General features: G+C 39.5%; 1 protein-coding gene across 4 annotated transcripts in view; it reads right to left on the reverse strand.

The window, feature by feature from the left end:
- The window catches only part of NECAB1 (N-terminal EF-hand calcium binding protein 1), a 96,694-nt gene that overhangs the window by 62,814 nt on the left and 10,835 nt on the right, over positions 1-23,045 (reverse strand). For all 4 annotated transcript variants that reach the window (XM_054058598.1, XM_054058597.1, XM_054058599.1 and 1 more), the window contains 3 exons: positions 18,337-18,445; positions 4,403-4,428; positions 2,094-2,191 (listed from right to left, as the gene is read on the reverse strand). In XM_054058598.1, coding sequence (XP_053914573.1) covers positions 2,094-2,191; positions 4,403-4,428; positions 18,337-18,445 — 233 coding nt within the window. The remainder of the gene's footprint in view (positions 1-2,093; positions 2,192-4,402; positions 4,429-18,336; positions 18,446-23,045) is intronic.

Consider the following 23,045-nt stretch of genomic DNA (forward strand, 5'->3'; position numbering starts at 1 on the left):
CTCTTGGGAATAGTCACAATTTTGAACTGAGAATTTGATTCCCATACAAAGCTATAGTTGCTGGCCATATCCTTGCCTGAAAGCTTTGTTTTACTGTATTCACACACTGTGTCTACTAATTGCAATTAGAAGCACTTTTTCCACTGTTAGCCTTGCTCTAGTTCTGCCACCTCTAATGAATAGTCCATTGGGATATTCCTGAAAGAGAGAAAACTGATTAGGCTTGAATTCTCATTCAGGAAAATAAAATTGAAAGAAATTCTGGTGGTGCTTGGTGGTTTTTTTTTGGTTTTGGGGTTTTTTTTTTGTTTTTTATTTTTTATTTTAAGGTGGGTTCTTCAAGCAGACAAACAAATCTCTTCTTAACATTTCTTATCCATTTTCTAGTCAGGCCAATGGTTACTTGTTATGACTCTGATCAGTCTACCGCAACTCCTCCTCTGTAATCAACTTCTGAAGTAACTCTTAAGCGCCATGTTTCATTTGCTTCCAGTAGTTATCAGATGTCATGTCCTGTATTTGATACACATGGCCAATTTCTTTTTTAAATTATGCATGGCTAGAATAAACTAAGTTGTTGCTTTTCAGTGTCCAGACCAATAAGGCAGTGAGCATACAGTCACCTCGCTAGGAGTGGAAGAACAGAGCATGAACAGAGAGACATTTTGCTTACTGACTCAAGCTTTACAAAATAAACTACACTTTCAGGTTTTTATTTTGGCAGTTCATGTAAAATGTATGAGTACTGCACTACTTCAAACACCTGGATGCCAGAAGTAACAACTTTGCTAGAGAAGCACAGATTTCTCCCCATTGATCTCTCCACTGATTGACTGAAAAAAATCAAGTTTTTTTTCCCCTGCATAGGATCTCACCGAATACTTTTGGCTGAAGTTCCTGTTGTTGACAGCTCAGCTTCCAGTTAATAGCATTGTGGTGCAGATCTAGGGCTGTGTTTGGAGGATCTAGGTTCATTTCTTTCCCTGTTTAGTGTTTTCACTCAAATTTTGAAGTTGTTTCACCTTGCACAGAATATTTAACTGTTTAGCCAGGGAAAAGGAGCATATTGTCCAGTGTCTTAATGCACTTCGGATCAGACTTTGAGCTGGGACGTGGTATGAATGAGCAGGTATGACCGCAGTTAATTGAATGCCAAGTGGATCAGCTGCCTACCATGTCCTGTAGCACAGCTACATCCACATCAGACAGATAGAGAAACCAAGCTTCTCCTCCTGAGAAACATCTCCTCCCTCCAGGGTGAACGCCTCCTTGTTCACTGTGCTAGCGGGCAACAGCCCTACTATTTCCTCTTTGCTGACTCTGAGCGCACTGTTTTTGTTTAAAATGCCTGAACTGAAAATGAAATCTTGTTCTCTATCAGGATGTTTCACTCAACCCAAATTTCTGTCTTCTGTTGTTATTATCAGAAATATTTTTAAGTGATTTACCTTGGCCAATTACATCTGGGGACTATAGTTAGGATGCACAGCTGCTGCCCACCATATGGTTTAATAACAACAAAAGTTCATCTGGGTATCAGCTTCAGGGAATATGAGGAGAGATGTTACAGCCCTTTTTAATGTTTTTCAACTATCCTAGAATCTATATATAACAATAACATAAATACAACTACCCAACGCGTCTCCAGATGACTTGTGCCTACATCCTTTAAGGGCTACCATTAATATAGTTGAAGTCACTAGCATCTTTTACTAACACATTTTCTACTTCAAAAATTTGGATTATTTTTTAAAATTCAGACTATTTTGAAAATTTGATATGTTCATAATACTTACCCACATTTGGCATAGGACATGGGACCCTCTCTTGGTGTGAAAATATGAAGAACATTCTTCAGATCATTTGCAAAGACAATTTTGGCTATATCCACTCTGTAATACTTTGCAGATTGAGCTTTACAGCCTTGACACTCAACCATTTTGACAAGCTTTTTCCTCCTGGACTTTAGCTACAAACATGTATTTAAAGAAGAACTTAAATACAAATCAGTAACTTTATCTAGATAACAAAAATATTGGATACATATTTAAATAAACAAAATATACAATGTAAATTTTACAATTTTTACTTACTTTCTTTGTTTTGTCCATTGCCTTTAGTATAGTTAGGTTTAAGTTTTCCAACACAGATAGAACATTTCCATACTCTCCTAAGTGCTGGGAAAAATATTCTAAAAGAAGAAGGAAATCCACTTCACCTACTAATGACCTGAAAAATCAATATTTCATTAAATATCAATTTTATCAATTCTGAATACAGTTATGGTATTATTAACTATCGAAATATTTAACATGAACAAGAGTTACAATGAAAATAATTATTTGTTTTAAAATTCTGGTTTATTTCCCCAAAAATCATTCCTGGAGTACTTGAAATACTCAAATCAGTGTTTCAAAACATCTTTCAATAAACAAGTTGCCAACTTGACAAAAATTTAAGTATCAGTTTGAGAGCTGGAACAGACCTATTTTGACAATATCTATGTTTTCCTTCTAAACTGGATTTTCAGCCTAATAGTCTACCATACAGTCACTAGGAGAAAAAACCCCAAACATGTCTATACTAAATCAGAATATATCGATATATAAATGACTAATTCCAGTAAAGATCTTAGGGGAGATAAGATCAAGTAGTGGCTGTTGTGAGTCAGGGTCCACCAAGACAAGTTGTTTCTTTCTGAGACATGAAGCGACCCTGAGTTGGCTAGATAAGCTTCTAGTCCCAGGTACTGTGATTGCATTTTCAACAAATGAGGCATAAAAAAACATTTTTAACAGATAAATCATGAAAATAACAGAAGTTGTGAGATGTCCTTATGTAGCCGCTCAAAGCAAAGGAGAATTTAAGAGACACGGGCGATGTAAAATCAGGAGGCTTAATTCAATCAGATGGATTACAGTCAGGGGAGGGGGAAAACCTGGGAAATCATGACCCAGGAGTCCATTTGGTCAATGTGGTGAAATACAGTAAAGGGAAGCACAGGAGGGAAAAAGTATGGAAAAGACAGAAAGAAAATTCTATTAATACTAGAGGCTGTGTTAGAGCATTTAGACATCAGATAACCTGGAAGAGTGTGAAAAACAAGGTATTGCTGAGAGACTGAATGAAATGACTGCAGATCAAAATATGTTGTCGATTAGTATCCTGGAAGTGAAGCTTCGTTTCTGAGAACGACCAAGATGACTCAGAAAGAGCTGTATAATCAGTAGTTTAAACATGTGCCCAGTAAATTCAGTACTGAATTCACAGACAAGAAGCACCCCAGTGACAAGCTATGAAGGATTTAAAAGGCAGCTGAAGCAGACCATATTTAGTCAAAATAGTCAGCAAATAGAGCCAGTGCCGGGCTGAGAGCACCTCAGTCCTCTGGCCAGCCTGAGGTAGCTAGTGGGGTCGGGTACAAAGCAAACCTGCGAGCCTCCAGTGCAACATCAACAGCACTAAAGTCCTTGTAGAAAAAAATTCCCTGTCTTCCCTGGCCAGGTATATATAATTTTGAACAGATTCTCACCCAGCAGAAGTCATCACAGCTCAGTCCACTTCAGCGAAGTCTCTTGTTATATAACTATAAGGAATAGGCTGAGGTGCCTCGCAGTGGCTTCTTGGCCATGGGTAGAGTCACTCGCTCGGTAAGTGAGCTGGCACTGAACTTAACAGTATTTTCAGCTTTTATGGGTATTCAGTGTTACCGGTCATTGGAAAATATTTGGGTTTTTTATATTTTGTGTGAGGATTGGCAGAAGTTTTCTGTGAATTGTCTAATGCTGCAAGCAGCATTCCTAAATCCCGTTCTCTAAATTCATCTGGGGAGCAAACAGGGTTATGGGGAAACTACTCAGTTTAGGGTAGGGCACAGAAAAGGGTAACTGGGCCGAAATCTAAGCCTTGTAGGATTTTTATTTTAATTTATTTTTATTTTTTGTGATGAAGGATGACAGAACTTGTCAAACTGCTGTACTTACTGGGTCAAGTTAGAAAAAAGTGATGAACTTTTCTCCACTGGGATACTAAAAAGACATTTTTTTCAAAATTGTCAAAACACTCATAATTTTGAAAGTGAGGAACTAGCTAGGCAAAAAATCTCACTTGAAAGGGAAATAAGATAAAAGTTATCTATCTATTTTTACATCAGAAGAGATCTTGAAGCTCAGGGAATGTGAAGTATTGAATAGGAGAAATATTTTCGAAGTAATTTCTGTATGTGTGGATGACAGAGCCTGAAAAGATTATAAGGCATCTGCATTCTCCCAGGATTTCTTCTAATGGAAATTATTTTCTGTTTGAGCAACAAAGATTGAAAAAAAATCATACCACAGGATATATTTAATTGCATGAGGCTGCTGTAGGCATACATTAGGCTTTTGCCCAAAAATGAACTTACCACAGAGCTCTTCTGTGTCAAGATTGCTGGAAAGAAAAGAGAACAGGGTTAGATGAGCTCAGGTACTGTTTTCTGTTGGATTGGTAAATAGTAGGACTAAAAGATTAGCCTGACTGGGATATGAAGTCTCCCTGCCCATGCTGTCACAGGAGATGTGAGCGGCTGGCCCTTGCTAGCCTTGCTCTGTTGCCTTAGGGGGTCTTGTCCTAAGCTGAAGGCTGTAGCTGTACCAAAGCCTTGCTGTAGGTGGCTGCAGGTGCATCTTCCCTTCCCAATCAACTTCCAGCTCAAAAGCACCTTCTTTTGGAATTCCTCACATAGCCTTTATGCATAATGGTGCACAGTCACTGCTCCTCAGGCTTTACGAACTTGGTCCTGGTGCTGGCAGAAATCCATCTAAACATCAGAAATTGTTATTTTTCACCTTTTCTGCCTGCATTCCTCTTCTGTGGCTGTCATGTTGGATGGGATGGCTCAAAAAGCTCAGCCCTCCATGTTAAAGGATGAGAAAAGCAGATCTCTCCTGTTTGCAGTCTTCACTGGGCAGTAATGCTCCACAGGAAAGACAGTAGAGCAGGATAATAAAACTAGACATCAGCATGCATAATTTCGAAGTCTTTCTAACCATACAAACAGTTTCACCAGTAATAACTGCAGCAAAATTAGTGACATGAAAAAAAAAGCTCTATTGCAATATTCCCATGCCAAGATTAAATAAAAATGTAAGTGTATGCAAGTATTCTATATATTTCAAAACTGTTCATTTCAAACAGATTTAATCTTGTTTAACTCTTAAGCAGTATTTTTCTCTCTGAGGCTTTAATAGTCAAAAGATAAACCATTTCACACAATACTCAATTCTGAAAGTTAGCATATTGACTTTCCTCCAAGGAGGAGAAGAAAGTGATTATTAAGGAAACTTAAAAGCATGAACACTCTTTTTAAATCTTGCTGAGGGATGAATATTGAATAGTTGATTGCACTTAGGATTTTCTCACTTATCTTTTTAATGGGCTTTTTTCTTGACCTTTAAATAAAATGATGACACAGTATTATCTTAAAATGACTTTCACCAATGCTAGCTTCATCTGGCTTTAATTTCATGAGAGAGAGGAGACAGAAATTGCAGGATCCTAGGTTGTCACAAATTTGCATACTCAGGGCTGTAACTTTTAGTTGATGATGTAAACGAGATTTCCCCATAACTTTTATTAACTAAAGGTGACCTTATCTGCATTTGATCAGGCCAACTTGGATTGCTGTAAATCAGTCTTGGATCTCATATTTCCAATGACCTTGGTGGTAGGTACAATGAAGCAGTCTGTGAGCATTGATGCTGAAGCCTGAGAAACTCAACTCTTAGGTCAACGAACTAAGTGATGAGAAGTGTCTGTGACTCCTTAAGGCACATATTACTATGGCATCAATGATAAATGTGTCTGACCAATCACTTCTGCTGTTCAGCAGTCATTTCTGAAAAGCCTAGATGCTCACTCCTTGAATGCTAACTGAAATCCTGAAAGCTGGAAAATTGCCTGAATCAAAAAGCAGTGACAGAATATGATGGTGTTAAACGGCAGCAGTTTGCTGTTATGATGACTACTCTTCATTATTTGTCCTTACATTTTCTGCTCCATCACATGATCTGCTCTAATGTCTTCTCTTTGTAAAAGACATTTCTGCATTTCTTAAGGTACAGCTTGATAACTGCACTTATAAGGCCTTTCATATTGTTAACCAGTGAAATTCACGCCCCCTTTTAAAATTTTATCTCAAAATCCATTCTGGTCTTTGTTCTTCTGCATTATCCTCAGCACTGTGGTAGATACAGTGAGATAGAGGCTCAGAGGCTTTCAGCATGGCTGTCATCAGAACATCACTGTTAGTCCTAATGACAGATGTGATGCAGCTGCAAATGGACTATGAGTAAAATGGAAAAGTATTTGGGTGCTGAATTAACTTTCAGTTGGAATTGAGCACCTGAATAATGAGAAAATTATTGTCCAAAAGCATTTGTGCAGCAGCTTTCAGAAAGCCTGTGGCTTAACATAGAAATGACATAGACTATGGATTTCAGTCTAAAATATTCAATTTTCTACTCTATTATAAACACACTCTGAGGCTTGATTGTTCCTGGCACCCTATTTGAAGGATGCTATTTTAGGCAAGGAAACTATAATTTTGTGTCACTGATTATTTCGTTCTCTCAGAAATAATAACATGATGCTCCAAACAAAGTCGTGAACAAACACAGAAACTCTTTTTCTATATAAATGCAAATCTGAGCACTCTGCAGAGTGCTAGAGAAGTAATTAAAGAGGTCTGGAATATATTTCATAGTACAGGAATGAAGTGCACACCACAGGGCAGTTTCTGTAAATCCATACTCAGGTTTATAGTGGGCACCTGTTCATTATTTCAGTGGGTATGTACGCCAAGGAAGATTCTGCTTAGATCTTTAATCTCACAACACCGAACATGTTATTTGCAATATTTGCTGGATGCCAGCACTCCACTCCTGATAAGCACCTGAAGCATAAGGTGCAGCCAAATGCATTCAGAATTACTTTTTAATCTTCTGCTCTCAATTCACTTTCTGACTACTAAATGCAGTACTTTTTACATGTCTGACTTTGTGTCTAAAATGTTCCCTACCTAATAACATGAGCTATTTTTAAAGGACCATTACAAATACTCCACTGAGCAGTCCTTATCACTGTGAAGTTGATCTTACCTGTTGTTCAGTGACAGAAACATAAGCACATCCACTTATACTAAATGTGGCAAATTGCTTATTTGTGGTATCTCTGAAAGTCGCCCAAAACTAGGAGTGCACAGTTGCTATGATCACGCTCTAGTTCTGCCCACAACAGTCAGCTGTGGACTGGGGTCAGCCAGGGAGGAGGGAAGTTTAAAGCTGTTCCACCCATCCACAGCCCCCTCTGCTGACCTGACACATCCCAGCCTCTTGGACAAAAGGCATCTTGAGGCAGAGGTACCAGCAGAAGATCTGCATATTTTCCTTGGATCACAAGAAGAGGCAATGACATCTCTTCAGTACAGGAATTACATATAATATACGTCTAAAGCAGTTGTGTTGCTTAAGAATCCAATACTATATGAAAGACTTTACAAACTAACTTAATTCAGGAAATTCCTTGCCATAACTATCATAGCTGGAGGAAGATAATGCTTTCTTTTTCAGATCTCTCTTCACTCTCAGATATGAGAAGGATTTATTTCAGAGGCTTGAACCAATTCTATTTTGGATCGCATCTGCATGTCTGTCTGCTAAACTTGGTTCTGGGGCGGAGAATTTGAGCTGCTATTTCCTATTGTTAAGTAGAAACATATAATTTGTGACTGAAAGGAATTAGATGTTGCTTAGACTACGCAAGGGTAACTGAATAGTCATCCGTGAACAATCTCAGCGAGAACACTGTAAGCTCTTGGCAACAAGGAAGCCTGCATACCATCTCACTTTAAGTCAGCAAAATGAGAAGTGCTCCAACCCTACAGAGGTTGTTGTGCAAAAGCCTTATGTGTGCACTTTCATTTTAAAGGTATTCTGCTTCACAGCTCCTTTGCATCAGAAAAGACCTTTTGGCTCAGGTTTGTTCAAGGTTTCTCATCGGTGGAGGCAAAATTGATTTTTGCCATCAGGTTGTGGTGTTGGGACAAGCCCAGACAATGGCCTCTTGCCACAAAAAAAGGGAGAAGAAGAGGCAAAAGTGGGACAGAGTTCCCAGGGCTGGTCCCTGGAAGCCAAACCTCTCACGACCCTGAGGACACTGCTGCTTTTCAGCCCAGGGCTAGCTGGCCTGGGCACCTTCTGGCCTTTCAAAGGCAGCAGCCAGCTTGGCTCTCTGGGCTCCGATGCAGGCAGTGGGGTCATGACGGTTTTAATGTCCCACATTTTGCTGCACTAAATAATTCCCCACTGTACTTATGCTTAGCTCCAAGCTAAGTGATAACTTCAGAATTGTCACTTACTGCTCTGCGGGTGGCAGAACTACTGGAGAGAATAAAGGTTTTTTTACTGACTAACAACTCATCTGAAAAACAAGAAACCCCTGTAGCCTTTTGCATTAGGCAATGACTCACAGGGATGCAATGACTGCATAGCAGGCTAGACAACTTAATCATCCCAACTATAACAGTCTCTGCGTTGCTACAAAAGCCTTAATGTTACTATTAATGGTTGTTGTGTATGCTAAAATCTGCAAAGTACTGTCCAAGGGCTTCAGAGCATTGATTTTTCATCAGTCTGAATCACACCAACCTAAACAAGGAGATGAGAGGTAACATCATGGTGGCTTTTTTTGCCACAAGAAGCCAAATTCAGAGTTTTCACCCCATAGAAGATGATAATGGTTTAACTTCTGGTTTTGTCCCCAAATGATTTTTTTTAAAAAAACCCCTGAGATTAAATTATTTATTGTTACATAAAATAAAATGTTTATTATGGTTTATTAAACTTGGAAATGCACATGTTGATAGAGATGCCAAAGCTGCTGTGGTTCCCTGGGAAACCCATATTATGGAAGGGACTAGGCTCTCAGACTACACTGACTATTAAGCAATGAGCTCACCGCTGGAAAGCTGATGATATTTTCTGGAGAATTGAACTGAACTGAAATGTTCCAGGTGAGCTCCATTTGTCAATGCAACTGAAACTACTCATTATTGTTTGATTTTCCCACCGTAAGTGATTCTAATGTTTTTATGCAGAAAGCTGAATTTCCCATTGAAAATAACCATCCATATAGAAAATTTCCAAGCAAGTCTATTTGCAGTTTGCCTGTCTGGCCAGAGGATCCATTAGCATCAGGACTGTGTAAATGATTCTCAGTGAACGTGTTTTGTTCAGTCACGAATGTTAATCTGTATAATCAGCTCATTCTGACCAGTATCTTGCCTTATTCTTTGTATTTCATTTCTGAACTGATTTCTGTAGCTATTGTCTTGAAAAGTGTGAGAGTTAAAGCCAACAGCTGCAATTAATTCTCTTAAATAGTAGCAAACACATGTTTCTGATGCCAGTGCTACACCAGGTGACTGGAATTCTTATTTAATCTAAAAGATCTAGTTTAAAAAAATGGTCAAACCCCAATGTATTATATTTCTCTTGCAGATTTTTTTCATTCAGTAATTCCTTTTTAGAAAAAAATACTTTATACTCATATGCAGTTCATCTAATTAAAGAGCTTGTCTGTAACTCATGGTATTTTAATAAATTAGTTTTCCCTTGTACTTAGAAGTACATGATTTTTTTGCTTTGTGCTTGTATTGAACCATGATAGGTCAGCAATCTCATGAAACCAAAATATGCCTTCCAACTGAAACAAAACTATTCAAGGCATATATAATTACTATCCTTAGATTACTGTTAAACTACTGAGGATTTGTTGTTACTATTTTTACAATCAGAGTCCTGAGGAAATGCTGTGGTGCCATGTAACATGCATTTCATTTTATTACCTGAAAGGAGGTTGTGGAGAGGAGGGAGCTGGGCTCTTCTCCCAAGTGACAGGGGACAGGACAAGGGGGAATGACCTCAAGCTCTGCCGGGGGAGGTTCAGGCTGGATATCAGAAAAAAATTCTTCACGGAAAGAGTAACCAGGCACTGGAACAGGCTGCCCAGGGAGGTGGTCGAGTCACCTTCCCTGGAGGTGTTTAAGGAATGGGTTGATGAAGTGCTCAGGGACATGGTTTAAGGGAGTGTTAGGAATGGTTGGACTCAATGATCCAGTGGGTCCTTTCCAACCTGGTGATTCTATGATGATTCTATGATCTCAAAGGCCTTACACCTGGGCAACAGTGCTGAAGGCTGTATAAGCAGTATTATTTCTTAGGTGACTTCATTGACTATAAGGGAGCCTTAGACATGCTGCTGATAATACCCATGCAAAAGTGGATATCTCTCCATAGTGCAAAGTCCTATTCCTACATGTGCAGTACAGGCAGCATGAGAGACTTGCGCATAGTTTATCTTCTTTAACTCATGTCACATGCAAAGGCTTAATGGGATAACTGCCTTTGGGAGGTCGATGGTTCCCCCAGTCTGTCTCAATAGTTCCAGCACCTGTCCTGCCTTGTAACTGAGTTCCTGGCTGAGGACCTCTCATTGGCTTTTACCAATGAGAAAAGTGAGAAAAACAAGTCTGATTCCCCACAGACTCATATGAGTCAGTAATCAGTGAAGCATCTATCGCTCTTCAGCAGTGCTGCAGACTGAATCCCCTTGAGATCTACTGCATATCTCTGTTTGTAACTTTGCCAGGTCTTCTCATTATCTTCTAACACCTTTCCCTGAGGATGCTATTATGCAAAAACAATTTCCATGAAACTTATGAGTGGAGGGAGGGAAGGGAAAAGGATAAAAGTAAAAGGTTTACATTTGCAATGACTGTGAAAAACCTATTCACTAAACCATTAACCATGTCAACAATTCTTGCTCTGCTGAAAACATGGGCTCATCAGAGCTAACATTAAAATTAAGCAGCTGCAGATTTACCAAAGTCATGAGCTATAAAAGCACTCACCCCATAAGGCACAAATTTCTAACTTCTCCTGCGTACTTGTCTCCATCTATAAAAAGACCTGTGCTGTTGACACTTTTCTGTACTTTCAGTACAATTATTCAGGCAATAACACATGTAAACAAATCGACTGCAGTTCCGCCAAACTACCTCCTCTGAGGCTGAACTGTGCTGCAATACTGTCTTGCATGCAAGCTGTTTAGCATTCAGTAAAGGCAGGTGTGAAGTCCAGGTAAGGAAAACTATTGTTTAGAGAGTGCTAACCCCATAAATTAGGATTTTCTGTGTTGGGATTATTAGGATTCTAAATAGCTTCTTCAGCAGTATTACGAACTCCAGGCAGCTGCATTGAACATATGCACATATCAGATTTAGAAATCAGATGAGAGCTCATAGAAATACTAAGATACAAACAACGCAGTAGGAATAATGCATGAAGTTTATGACCAATGACATGAGGTTTAACAAGGCCAAATGCCGGGTCCTGCACTTGGGGCACAACAACCCTATGCAGTGCTACAGACTAGGAGAAGTCTGGCTAGAAAGCTGCCTGGAGGAGAGGGACCTGGGGGTGTTGGTTGGCAGCTGACTGAACATGAGCCAGCAGTGTGCCCAGGTGGCCAAGAAGGCCAATGGCATCTTGGCTTGGATCAGAAACGGTGTGACCAGCAGGTCCAGGGAGGTTATTCTCCCTCTGTACTCAGCACTGGTGAGACCGCACCTCGAGTACTGTGTTCAGTTCTGGGCCTCTTACTACAAGAAGGATATTGAGGCTCTGGAGCGTGTCCAGAGAAGAGCAACGAAGCTGGTGAGGGGGCTGGAGAACAAGTCTTATGAGAAGTGGCTGAGAGAGCTGGGGATTGTTTAGCCTGGAGAAGAGGAGACTGAGGGGAGACCTTATTGCTCTCTACAACTACCTGAAAGGAGATTGTGGAGAGGAGAGAGCTGGGCTCTTCTCCCAAGTGACAGGGGACAGGACAAGGAGGAATGGCCTGAAGCTCCACCAGGGGAGGTTCAGGCTGGGCATCAGGAAAAAATTTTTCACAGAAAGGGTCATTGGGCACTGGCAGAGGCTGCCCAGGGAGGTGGTTGAGTCACCTTCCCTGGAGGTGTTTAAGGGACAGGTGGATGAGGTGCTGAGGGACATGGTTTAGGGATTGATAGGAATGATTGGACTCGATGCCCCAGTGGGTCCTTTCCAACCTAGTGATTCTATGATTCTATGATTCTGTGATTCTATGATTCTATGACTCTATTATATTGGCTTATGGTTCAGTGTACAGAAGACCTCTCCACAAATATAATTATTTACAATTTATCTTTTTGATCACCAGCTCTTATAAATATAATTCTTCTATTAAAGCTCCTTCAAGAAAGGTAAAACATTTTAATAATACTAAAATATGAGGACACAATACTTCTTCTTCTGCATGGACACACTAATTTCACCTAATACGGCAGTCTAGATAGTGATAACATTGTTACTAATCTATTTTGTACCTGATGTATATTCATTTATACATTTGTTTCAGGCTATATCAGAAGGAAAAAGGAATGGAAGTTAACAAAATCAAGCAATCAATTTGTATGGTGTGTCTTTATTGGTATTTATTTAATATTTAAAATGTTATAAAAAGGTTAATGTAGATTTATGAATTAGAAAGAAAAACCAGCCAGCTGACATGTAAGTACATTCATAGATTGCAAAGTATATGTCCAAATGATGTACTAAGGAAAGATTCTTAGCTAATGCAAATGTTCAGTAAAAGCAATTATCTACCCTCAATGAATAACGTGTGCTTTAGCATCTAGACAAATTGTAAATATAAATTAACCCTGTCACGATGCACTCCTATTCCACCCATGTTTTCAAAACTTTATGTGGTGGTAACTAATTTTTACTCATCTTTTTTTTCCTGTTGATTATGGCCACTGCAGGACCAAATGACTCTTCCTTTACTTTGTATAAAGTTAACACCTGTCTGCACCACGCAGCAAGCTGCAGAGATCATAGTCAGTCAGGCAGACACAACCTTAATTACTGAGAAGTTAAACTCCCTATTATTTGTCCTGCTATCACATCGGAAACGGTAATTGCTCATTTTAGCAGTCTTCTATCTCCTATCTGCTCTGTTACAGGTGTGTTACATTAGCTCAGCCTGGTCTTTTTAGAAGTTAAGAATCTTCTAAATCTCTCTTCAACAAGACCGACATTAGGACCCATGTAAAAGCATTTTTTAGTACCTGGTTTATTTAGTTCCTCTAAAAGTCTTAAGCCAAGGTAAGCCCTTATGCTTTGGATATTTTTATGAAAGACTGCTGCAACAAAGCTAATAAACCAATTCAGATTTCCTCAGCCTGTGGCCCATGGAGATCACCCCAAGGCAACCTCTCCTTTTTTTCTTCAGGCTTTGAAGTGCAAAGACTTGGGCACACAGACAGGGAGGTTTTGAATGCTGCCAGAGCTAGAAGATTGTATGCGGGTGGAAGCAACCCAAAGTCTGCTCCTGTGACAAGCTGGGTATGAAAACTTGAGGTACTCCAAGAAATGATCTAGCGGATCATGACATGCTTCCCTAGCCATCTGTCCCAGGCATTTACATGTAAATCATTGCACAACCTCAACATTTGGGAAATATTTCTGGGACAGGGGACTAGAGTCTGCGTTTCATAAACAGTGAAGTGAAGCAGACAGAAAATAAATGATTTGCCCAGAGTTTAACAGTCTGTATTTTAACTGGATAAGAAAGACAAATTAATTGTGCAAATCTTCTCCTCATATATACATAACTGAGTAGAATTTTTTACCTTCCCCTGCTAAAAACAGCCGTAAACTACTTGGGAATTATAGGCAAAACCCATGATTTTAATTTCATTCCCTTGGGTAATTTGCAAGGGAAACATAACAAAATAGGTGGTTTGGTGATTGTTTGATAAGAAAATTATTCTCCCAATGGTTGCATTACAAAACTTCTCAAGGTTCAGTGAACCTTTTGCTGCTTTTCTTAGCCAGCTGATTAATTTGAGACATTTTACATAACCTGCCCTTTTCAGCAAATGCCAGCCAGTAAAGTTGTTGCCTTCTTATTATATCTGCTTCATGTGATTTTTGCTGGAAATCTATACCAACAAAGAGTTTCTATTACACCATCCAAGCTGTCTCTTGTTGCTATATCCATCTGATATTTGGCATGCTCCATCTTGCTGCCTGCCTAATGACAGGGTTCTCAAAAGCTTTCAAAGGTGCTAAGGAAAAGCCTGTATTTCTCTCTGTTAAAGAGAAAGGTCAAACAGCGTTGAATACTTTTTAGCTGCAAAGTCAGGCACTAAGCCTTTTACCAGTTAAAGACTTCATGAAAAAACTAAAAGCTTCTTGTTGCTGTATGAAATAGAATCTCTAAGTGTATTTTCTTATTACCTACACCCAGGTACTACTCTCTAACAAATGTTAACCAATGTCAACCTTTTCTTCTGTTTCAAAAAGGTAATTTAGAGGTTTTCTTAGTTTTATCTTCAGTTCCCTGAAATACATGAAAATACGGTCATTCACAACACCTATTCACTGTGTCATATGTGTCCTACTTTTCCCCAGGCTTTTCCTGGACACTGAGAATGATCTCTCTCTCAGAGAGCTGCTGGGCCAGTTTCTCTACCTGTTCTCAGCTCGTAACGGTAGCATTTGACAAAGTCCCACCATTCTTCAGGTAAGCCTATCTCCCAGGAGAAAAAATATAATGTTATTCAGACTTTTCTACATACTCTCCAGATCTAGATATTCTCTGGTAAAGAGAAAAGCTATACAAACAATAGGAATAAAAAAAAATCACAAATAAAACTATTCTGCAAATAGGATATTAAGAAACCTGAGGAAATTAAAACGTTACACTTATTTCTCCTGTACACAGCGCCTATTTTTTTATCAATACTTCTGCAACTTTCTGCTTTGAATTTATAGTGAGTAAGTACTTTTGACAAATTAGGGAAATATGGGAAATCACGGAAGTAATGGCAGCTTTCTCTTCTTTTCTTATGATAAGAGTTGACTTATTTATATCACTGCTTCTCCTGTGTCATCTGTTAAAGAGAATTATATTGCAGAAAATCCTGTTTCTCTGTCTTTGTTGCATCCTACTACCAAGTCTTCAATACAAGATGGTTTACTGGATGCTTTAAGATGCTTTGGGGATTAAGAGTCCAATTGCACGCTTTCGTTTTGTGCTGGCTTAAATCTAATGATCCTGGGTGAGTTATGCCTGATTTACAGAAACATAAGTAAGATCAGAGCAGAAAAAAACCCCAAATCCATGGAGTTATTTAGGCATTTACTCTCAGGAGATACATTCCTCTGTTTGTATGAATTAGGTGCTTTTACAGCTGCAGAGGACAGATGTAAAAGAGGATTCCTACCTGTAGGCTTTTCATGGCCCCATATCATCACACAAACAATAACACTCATGAAAACTACTTCATGCACCTTTATAAACAAGAAACTGCACTCTTACAACACCAAAGAACTCTGGTTTTGTGTATAGACTATGTATTTAAATGGCTTGAAACAAGAAACACTTTGGATAGTTAGCAAGACTTTGAGTAGTTGACATCTGAATTTATTGAGTTATTAATATTTTACAAAAAATATTTGTATATTTGCTAATGAAAACCTATAAATGCTTTTAAAATTTTGATGTTTTTCTTCCTGTAATACGTTCATAGATCATAAAGAGAGATGCATGTTCTCTAGCACACAATTGCACAGTACTGATCCGATTTCAGACTTCAATTGATTTATTTTCATTCTTCACACTTTCTGGAAAAGGGAAAGTGGTTTATTATTACATCTAAACTGCATGGAGACAAAATTTGCAAGGAGAGAGAATATATTCATTAGACTAGCTGACAACCGTGGAAAACACAGACAAGCTTCCAAGCATGCAAGGTCTTCTGTGAGACTCCTTCAGAAAAATGAACTTTGAGATGGTTCCTGAAAACACCTTGGGCTGGACTTCCAGGCCTTCTGCTGCAAGGGTAGTTGTCATATCAATGGTCATGGACAATGGTCATGGGCCTGGGGTCAGGTCAGCGTTTGAGGCTGACAAAACATAACTATCATGAGAACTGGATGTGGCAGGAACTGAGGAAGAGAGAAACAAGGAAGAGCGTGATGCTGTGGCACAAACATCCAGACTACAAAAAGCTATAGGAGAGTCACTGTCAAGAAGAACTGACCAAGGAAAAGGACTGTCTACAGCTACCTGGGATAATGGATAAGTCCTATAATGCTAAGGTGATGGCCAAATTCATGTGTCTGATAAACAAGGCTGCTAATATCGTAGTGTGTGTTGGTGTTTGGGTGTTGATGTAGTAGATAAAACACAAAAGAAGAGGGCTTTTTTTTTTTCCCTGTTGGAGATAAAAAAAACATCAGAGACCCAAGGGAGTTTGGCATTGGCTTAGATAAGATCCTGTTACACTGCTACCTGGGAGCAGAGCTGTGATAGCATCTTAATGCTTGTTTCTCCACTGTATGCAGCTGAGAAAACCAATACTGACCTACTGTGTACTTGCTCCTTGTAGATATAATCCATGCCATGATTGCTACACTATGTCTTCATAACCTCATAGCAAAAGCAATAGCAATAAATGGCCTCTCACCAGGACCTACCCCAGGAATAGTCCCATTTAAAAAACACTAGCTTAGTAACACCCTCCTAATTCACAGTAAATGAGAGACCTGCTGTGAATAACTGCTGATGGCTAGAAAGCGAATAAAAAGGAAATTAATTATATTCTTCAGTCATGAGATCATGGGATGGCTGAGATTTGAAGGGACCTCTGAAGTTCATGCTCAAGCAGGGCTACCTAGAGGCAGTTGCCCAGGACTGTGTACAGATGGCTTTTCAATATTTTCAAGGATGGAGACTCCATTATCTCTCTGGGCAACCTGTGCCATTGCCTGGTCAGCCTCACAGTAAAAATGTGTTTCCTGAAGTTCAGAGGGAGCTTCCTTTGTTTCAGTTTGTGCCCATTGTCTCTAGTCTTGTCACTGGGCACCACTCAAAACAGCCTGGCTCCACCCACTTTGCAACCCTCCTCCTTACAGGAATTTGTACATATTGATGACGTCCCCCTTGAACCTTTTCTTCTCTAGGCTTCTCACAGTTCTCCCATCCTTTCCTCAAAGGAGAGATGCTCCAATCTCCTATAACCTTCGTGGCCCATCATTGGACTCTCTCCATTATGTCCATGTCTCTCTTGTACTGAGGAACCCAGAACTGGACACTACTCCAGGTGTGGCCTCACCAATCCTAAACAGAGAGGAAGGATCTCCTCCCTCGACCTACTAGCAATACTTTGTTTCATGCAGCCCAGAATACCGTTTGCCTTCTTTGCAGCAAGAGCATATCGCCGGTTCATGTTTGCCTTCGAGTCCACAAGAACCCCTATTTTCTGCCAAGACGATTTCCAGCAGAGTGGCCCCCAGTGTATATTGATGCATGAGGTTGTTCCCTCCCAGGTGAAGACCTTCACACTTCTGGTTGAAATTCATGAATTTCCCATTAGCTCATTTCCCCAGGTCACTCTGAATGGCAGCATGACTTTCTAGCATATCAGACATTCATCCCCGTTTTATGTCAGCAGTAAACTTGCTGAGGGTACACTGTGACCCATCATCCAGACCATTAATGAAGATATTAAGCAGGATTGGACCCACAAGTTCCTTGCCTCTATCTAGACTGTGTGCTACTGATCACCACTGGCCATTCATCCAATTTTCAGTCCACCTTAATCACTGTAGATAAGGAAAAGTTAGCTTAAGAAAGCATGCAATAGCACAAGTTTGGCTCTCTTGAAAGCAATAAGTAAGGTTCTTCATACCCTCAACCTGTGGCCTTGTTAAGCAAAACTGTAACGTGGATGTCCAAACAGCCTAAGTGACAACATCAACACAACTACGACACCAGGATCAGACAGGATGGCTTTTTCTGCTCTTTACTATGACTGCTTAATTTATTTTTTACCATGCTCAACCTCTGCTCCAAGTATCCATCTCAGGTAGTGAATCAGTGAAGAGAACTCAAGAATTAAGGAACTCATATTTAAGCACCAAGGAAGTCACAGACCCTTTTCCTTACTATCATGGGTGGGTGACATGGAAGGTATCCAGTTTCCACTCTCTGTTCTCAGGACTAACATGACATTTACTGGAACATGCAAGTATTTCTACAAGGTTTAGAAACACTTCACTTGTACAGTCTAGAGCCATTTGACACAGCGTAGCTCCACAAAGCAACTTTTTAAACTTGTTTTCTAAAATCAACATGCTATCTGTTTTTTCCGTTCTTCGGTACAGAGAGTAGCACACACTCTGACTGTAAGAAGGAGCCACTTACTCAGTATTGTGTGTATCAATCATGTGAAAAAGTTCATGCAGTTCTTCTCCACTCAGAACTCCATCAGCAAAGTAAGCTTTGAATTCATCAAAGGATAGTTTTCCATCATCTGAAACAAAGAAAAAATAGAAGATGCCTTAGTTTCCTTTATGGTTTTACTTTATGTAGTATAAGAAGAGAAACATAGCTCTTCAAATTAAGCGTAGAAATTTTGCATATTTGATGAATACACATAATGGATGTGATGTTAAATGCATCAGTTGTATCAGAGTTCTCAGTTTGCCTCGTAACTCTGTTATTTTTGGTTCTTCCATCTTTTGAGCAAACATAGAAGGCTTTGGTAAGTCTCTACTGACAAATACATCAATACAATCCTGTCTTTGCCCTGATCCCATTCACTGAGGCTTCTCTCTCTCTTACCCTATGCTTCCCCTATTTGTTCCCTGCCAGTGTCCTCACCTCCGCATGGAAGATCAGTTATGTGACCTAAGACTGAGGGGGTAGGGAAAATTGAGGGAAATGCAAAAGTAAGCATTTGTTTAAAGAACATGTTAGTGCAGTGAAAATTTCTTCAGCCAACTAGAATTATCTATTAATTTCCCTTTCCTTTTCCTCCTCTTCCCTTTCTCTGCTCTCTGCCTCCCACATGGGAGACTGATACTCCAGTGAACAATTCAATAGCAGGAGGGATCTGACCGTGGCACTCCTCTCTAGCTCAGGACACTAATCAATGCACTGCACTGATTCACAGCATAAAACACATCTTTCTCAAAAAGCTCTATGTTGCTGTGAAATTAACAAAAAAAAAAAAAAAAGAGTTTTACTTTCATGGAATGGAAATCCAGCTTTGTGTCATCTTCCACTGGAAAGAAATTCAGCTCATTTTCTTAGTCAGCATAGAAAAGAAATTTCCGTTTGTCAGCATATAATTAATGTGGAGATTACACCAAAATCTAGGAATGAGAAAACTGTTCTGTATATATATATCAGAGGTCAGTCAAAATCCTTAGGTGGATTTTCGGATGGAGTTTGGATTGGCCATCTAATATACAGCAAAGCTCAACTACGAAGAAATTGACTTTATCTTCTAAGTACCTGCTGTTCTTATTTGTTTAGAACAAAACTGATCATCACCACATGGGTACTCTCATCATCAATAACATGTTCATGTAGTTAGGAAGTGCCTATGAGACTAATGGGATTCAGAGGGAGGGGTAGCACCATTCGGTAAGGGTTATATATGAATAAAGGAGGAGTAAGTCTTTATTACAATCTACACTACATTATTTAGTGGAGTCTGTTTCACCTGTTAATTTTCCTTTAATTATAGTAAGCCCTTGACTACATGAAGCAAAATCCTTAAGCGAAAATGTGTTAAACAGAGATTAATTATTCTGATATTTTCAGAACGTTACTACTTCAGACTGAAACTTTATCCTTCTTTTGTCAGATCAAACTCTGCACAGCCATCAATGCTTTCTAGAGGGTATTCCAACAAATATTACAATGTTTCATTGTATTTGTAACTTGCCTCTTGTACAAGTCTGAAAATCCCAGAGAAGGTGCAGACTTCCTATGTTTGGGGTTTTTTTTTTGATAAGTGACATCATAAATGGATAAAATTGGGAAATTTAGACACCTTGTCCCACCCATAGGGTGGCTGTGGATGAGTGACAGAAACTGAAGACTTGGGCTATTGTTTGTTTGTGAAAGAAGGACATGGAGCATTAGACTCTGCTAACTCTGTCCTCTAAGCATATCACAACGACTATTTAAACAACATAAGACAGTCAACACAACTCATTTGTTCCTGTGTATAAACTGAGTGTGCAAGTGGACACTTTGGAAGGACAAGCCACCCTGCAGGAAGATCTGAATAGGCTGGAAGGGTGGGCTAACACAAAACTTATGAAGTTCAAGAAGGACAAGTGTAAGGTCTTGCACCTAGGAAAACATAATCCAGCAGCGCAGCACAGGTTGGGATCTACCTGGCTGGAAAGCAGCTCTGTGGAAAGGCACCTGGGGGTTGGGGTGGACAAAAAGCTTGATATGCTGGGTTGAATCCACGTGTGCAGAGATGGAGTCATCTTCCCACTCTACTCAGTGCTTGTCAGGCCACACCTGGACTACTGTGTTCAGTTTTAGGCACTGCTATACAAGAAAGATGTGGACAGGCTGAGAGGGTCCAGAGAAGGGCCACAAAGATGATGGACGCACTGTGAAGCCTGGCATCTGAGGAAAGGCTAAGAGAACTGCGTTTGCTCAGCCTCGAGAAAAGAAGGCTTAGGGGAGACCTTAACAGCATGTTCCAGTATATAAAGGGTGGCTACTCCTTTTCATGAGGAGTCACATGGAAAAGACAAGGGGCAATGGGTACAAGTTACTCCTCCAGAGATTCTAACTGGACACAGGTGGAAAATTTTTCACCGTAAGAACAATCAGCCATTGGAATAATCTCCCCAGAGATGGATTTCCCAACACTGGCCATTTTTAAGATTCAGCTGGACAGGGTACGGAGCCATCATGTCTAGACCTTGCTTTTGTCAAGAAAGGGTGAACCAGATGATCCCGTAGGTCCCTTCCACCTTGGTATTCTATTATTCTATGATATGAATTGGGGCGGAGGAGAAGGAATCAATTAAAAGAAACATAAGATAATTCTGTTTGCTGAAATGAGCTACAGCCTGGATGGGGCTTGGAATGACATTTTGAAGAAGGTGATACAAGAAGCCAACCAATGTTTGTCAGCAGGATGTTAAAAAAGTGAGAGAAGTAAGTCTGTAAATAGAAAGCTGACCCCACAGAAGTCCATGAGATTTCATCAGGGATCCATCAACAATAGCTGACATTCAGTTCTGTCCTGAAGAATAAGTGTCCGCTTTTCTTTGTTGTACTTGCATGACTTCAAACGAAGTGCATGAGTCAGGATGTGGCAAGACCTTAAGTCCAGTAAAATAGTTACGGCAATTTGTTCCTCATTCACTAGTGTTTATGAGTGAGTTTTAAATGCAAGCCAAAAGAAAAAAGATCCAACTTTTCCTTTTACTTAGAAGTCGGAATGGTTAAATAGTAGTTAAGTAATAATTTACCTAAACTGTTTGACCCTTTGCATGAAGCATAGATAAATTTTCAGAGCCTAACACCGTGTAACTCTGTTTTAGGTAGCACTAAATCTAAGTTCACATTACTCTTTCTATTCCTTCAGTAACATACTGAATAACTCATAGGGCACTGAATAACTGTAGAGGGTGTCCTAAGCACCGCACAAATCTACAGCATATCATGGCCCGATTTTGTAGGGGTGAAGTATCTACTATAAAGGCAGTAAATGAATCCTGTAACTACGTGCTGTACTACAGCATACAGATCTTAAGAGCAGAGCTGAGGAGATTTCTCACCCTTGTACTTGCTTTTATTTAATGTCTTTGATTTGAATATATGGCTTCAAATACGTAATCTTCAAGAGGTTTCAAAATTGGACAAACAGGAAGTCTGCTTCAACAAAAACATTTTGAAATGTTTAATATGAAAAGACAGATTGTGGCTGGAGATAGTCATCATTATGATCAAAATTTAATGTCAGGATTTAAAAGAGGTAAAAACCAAGATTGCACAATATCGTGTTGAAGGTAGGCAATTTTCTTTGACAGAACTGCCATGATTACCTAATTAAGAATCTAAATGCATCTGCCATGTGGCACTGGTTACAGAGAAGGAATATCTAATATTGAGCATGTAAAAATAAACTTCTTTTTACAGCTATAATTCCTTTGGCTCATCAAGATAGACTACATTGTTTAATCAAACTGACTCTGCACCTTTAGCCTCTGGTGGGAAGAGTGATTTGCATGCAAGTTATACACATAGTCAAGAAACTAGTGATTTCTGGCAACTTTCCTGAGATAAACATATTAAGAGTATACTCATAGAACAGTTTGGGCATGACACAAGACCTGAACTATCTTTCTGTTTATCTCTCCTCTTCATGATCATTGGCTTTACATCAGTCCAGGAATTCAATGATCTGCCAATAGATGGATTTGGCCATTTATCTGTTTTCTTTGAATTTTATCACAGAAGAGCAGACATTGACTTTTGCTTCTTTGATTTTTATTCTCAATAACATTTTGAGTGTTATTGACAATGACTGACAAATCACTAAGCTCGTTGCCGGCAAAATCCAAGGAAGCTTGAACCTATGCAGTTACTTACAGACTTCATACAGTTATATTTACTGAAAAAGCTCTGATTCTCCACAGCATTTATCTGATTTTGTATAACTGTTTTGCTAGAGCAGCTGGGGATTTAGCCACCAGAGGCCCAGGCCACCCTTGCATCTCCTTGGTGCTCAGAAAAAGCTCATATCCAAACCCTAACAAGTGCTCTTTGTGCTGTTTAACTGGAGACACGTTTGCCTACCCAGCGTTTTATTCAAGTGCCAAGAATATTTTTTACTTTAAGGGCTATGTTATGTATTTTCTGCACTGCCTTCCTGGGACACACTTCAATGCCCCTGGAGCATCAAGATAAACACTGTCTGCTTTAAGTGCTTCTGAGCAGCTGAGTAGCTCTGTTATAGGTGCTTCAATTCTTGTCACCTGTAAAGCCACAGAGGATGGATGATTCATGGAAGACAAACTTCTCTGAAGTCATGCACCCCTCAGGCAAATCAACCTTCAGCAACATTTGCCTTGGCAACGTTATCTTAA

Source organism: Cuculus canorus, chromosome 2 (genome assembly GCF_017976375.1).
Source record: "Cuculus canorus isolate bCucCan1 chromosome 2, bCucCan1.pri, whole genome shotgun sequence".
Classification (NCBI taxonomy): domain Eukaryota; kingdom Metazoa; phylum Chordata; class Aves; order Cuculiformes; family Cuculidae; genus Cuculus; species Cuculus canorus.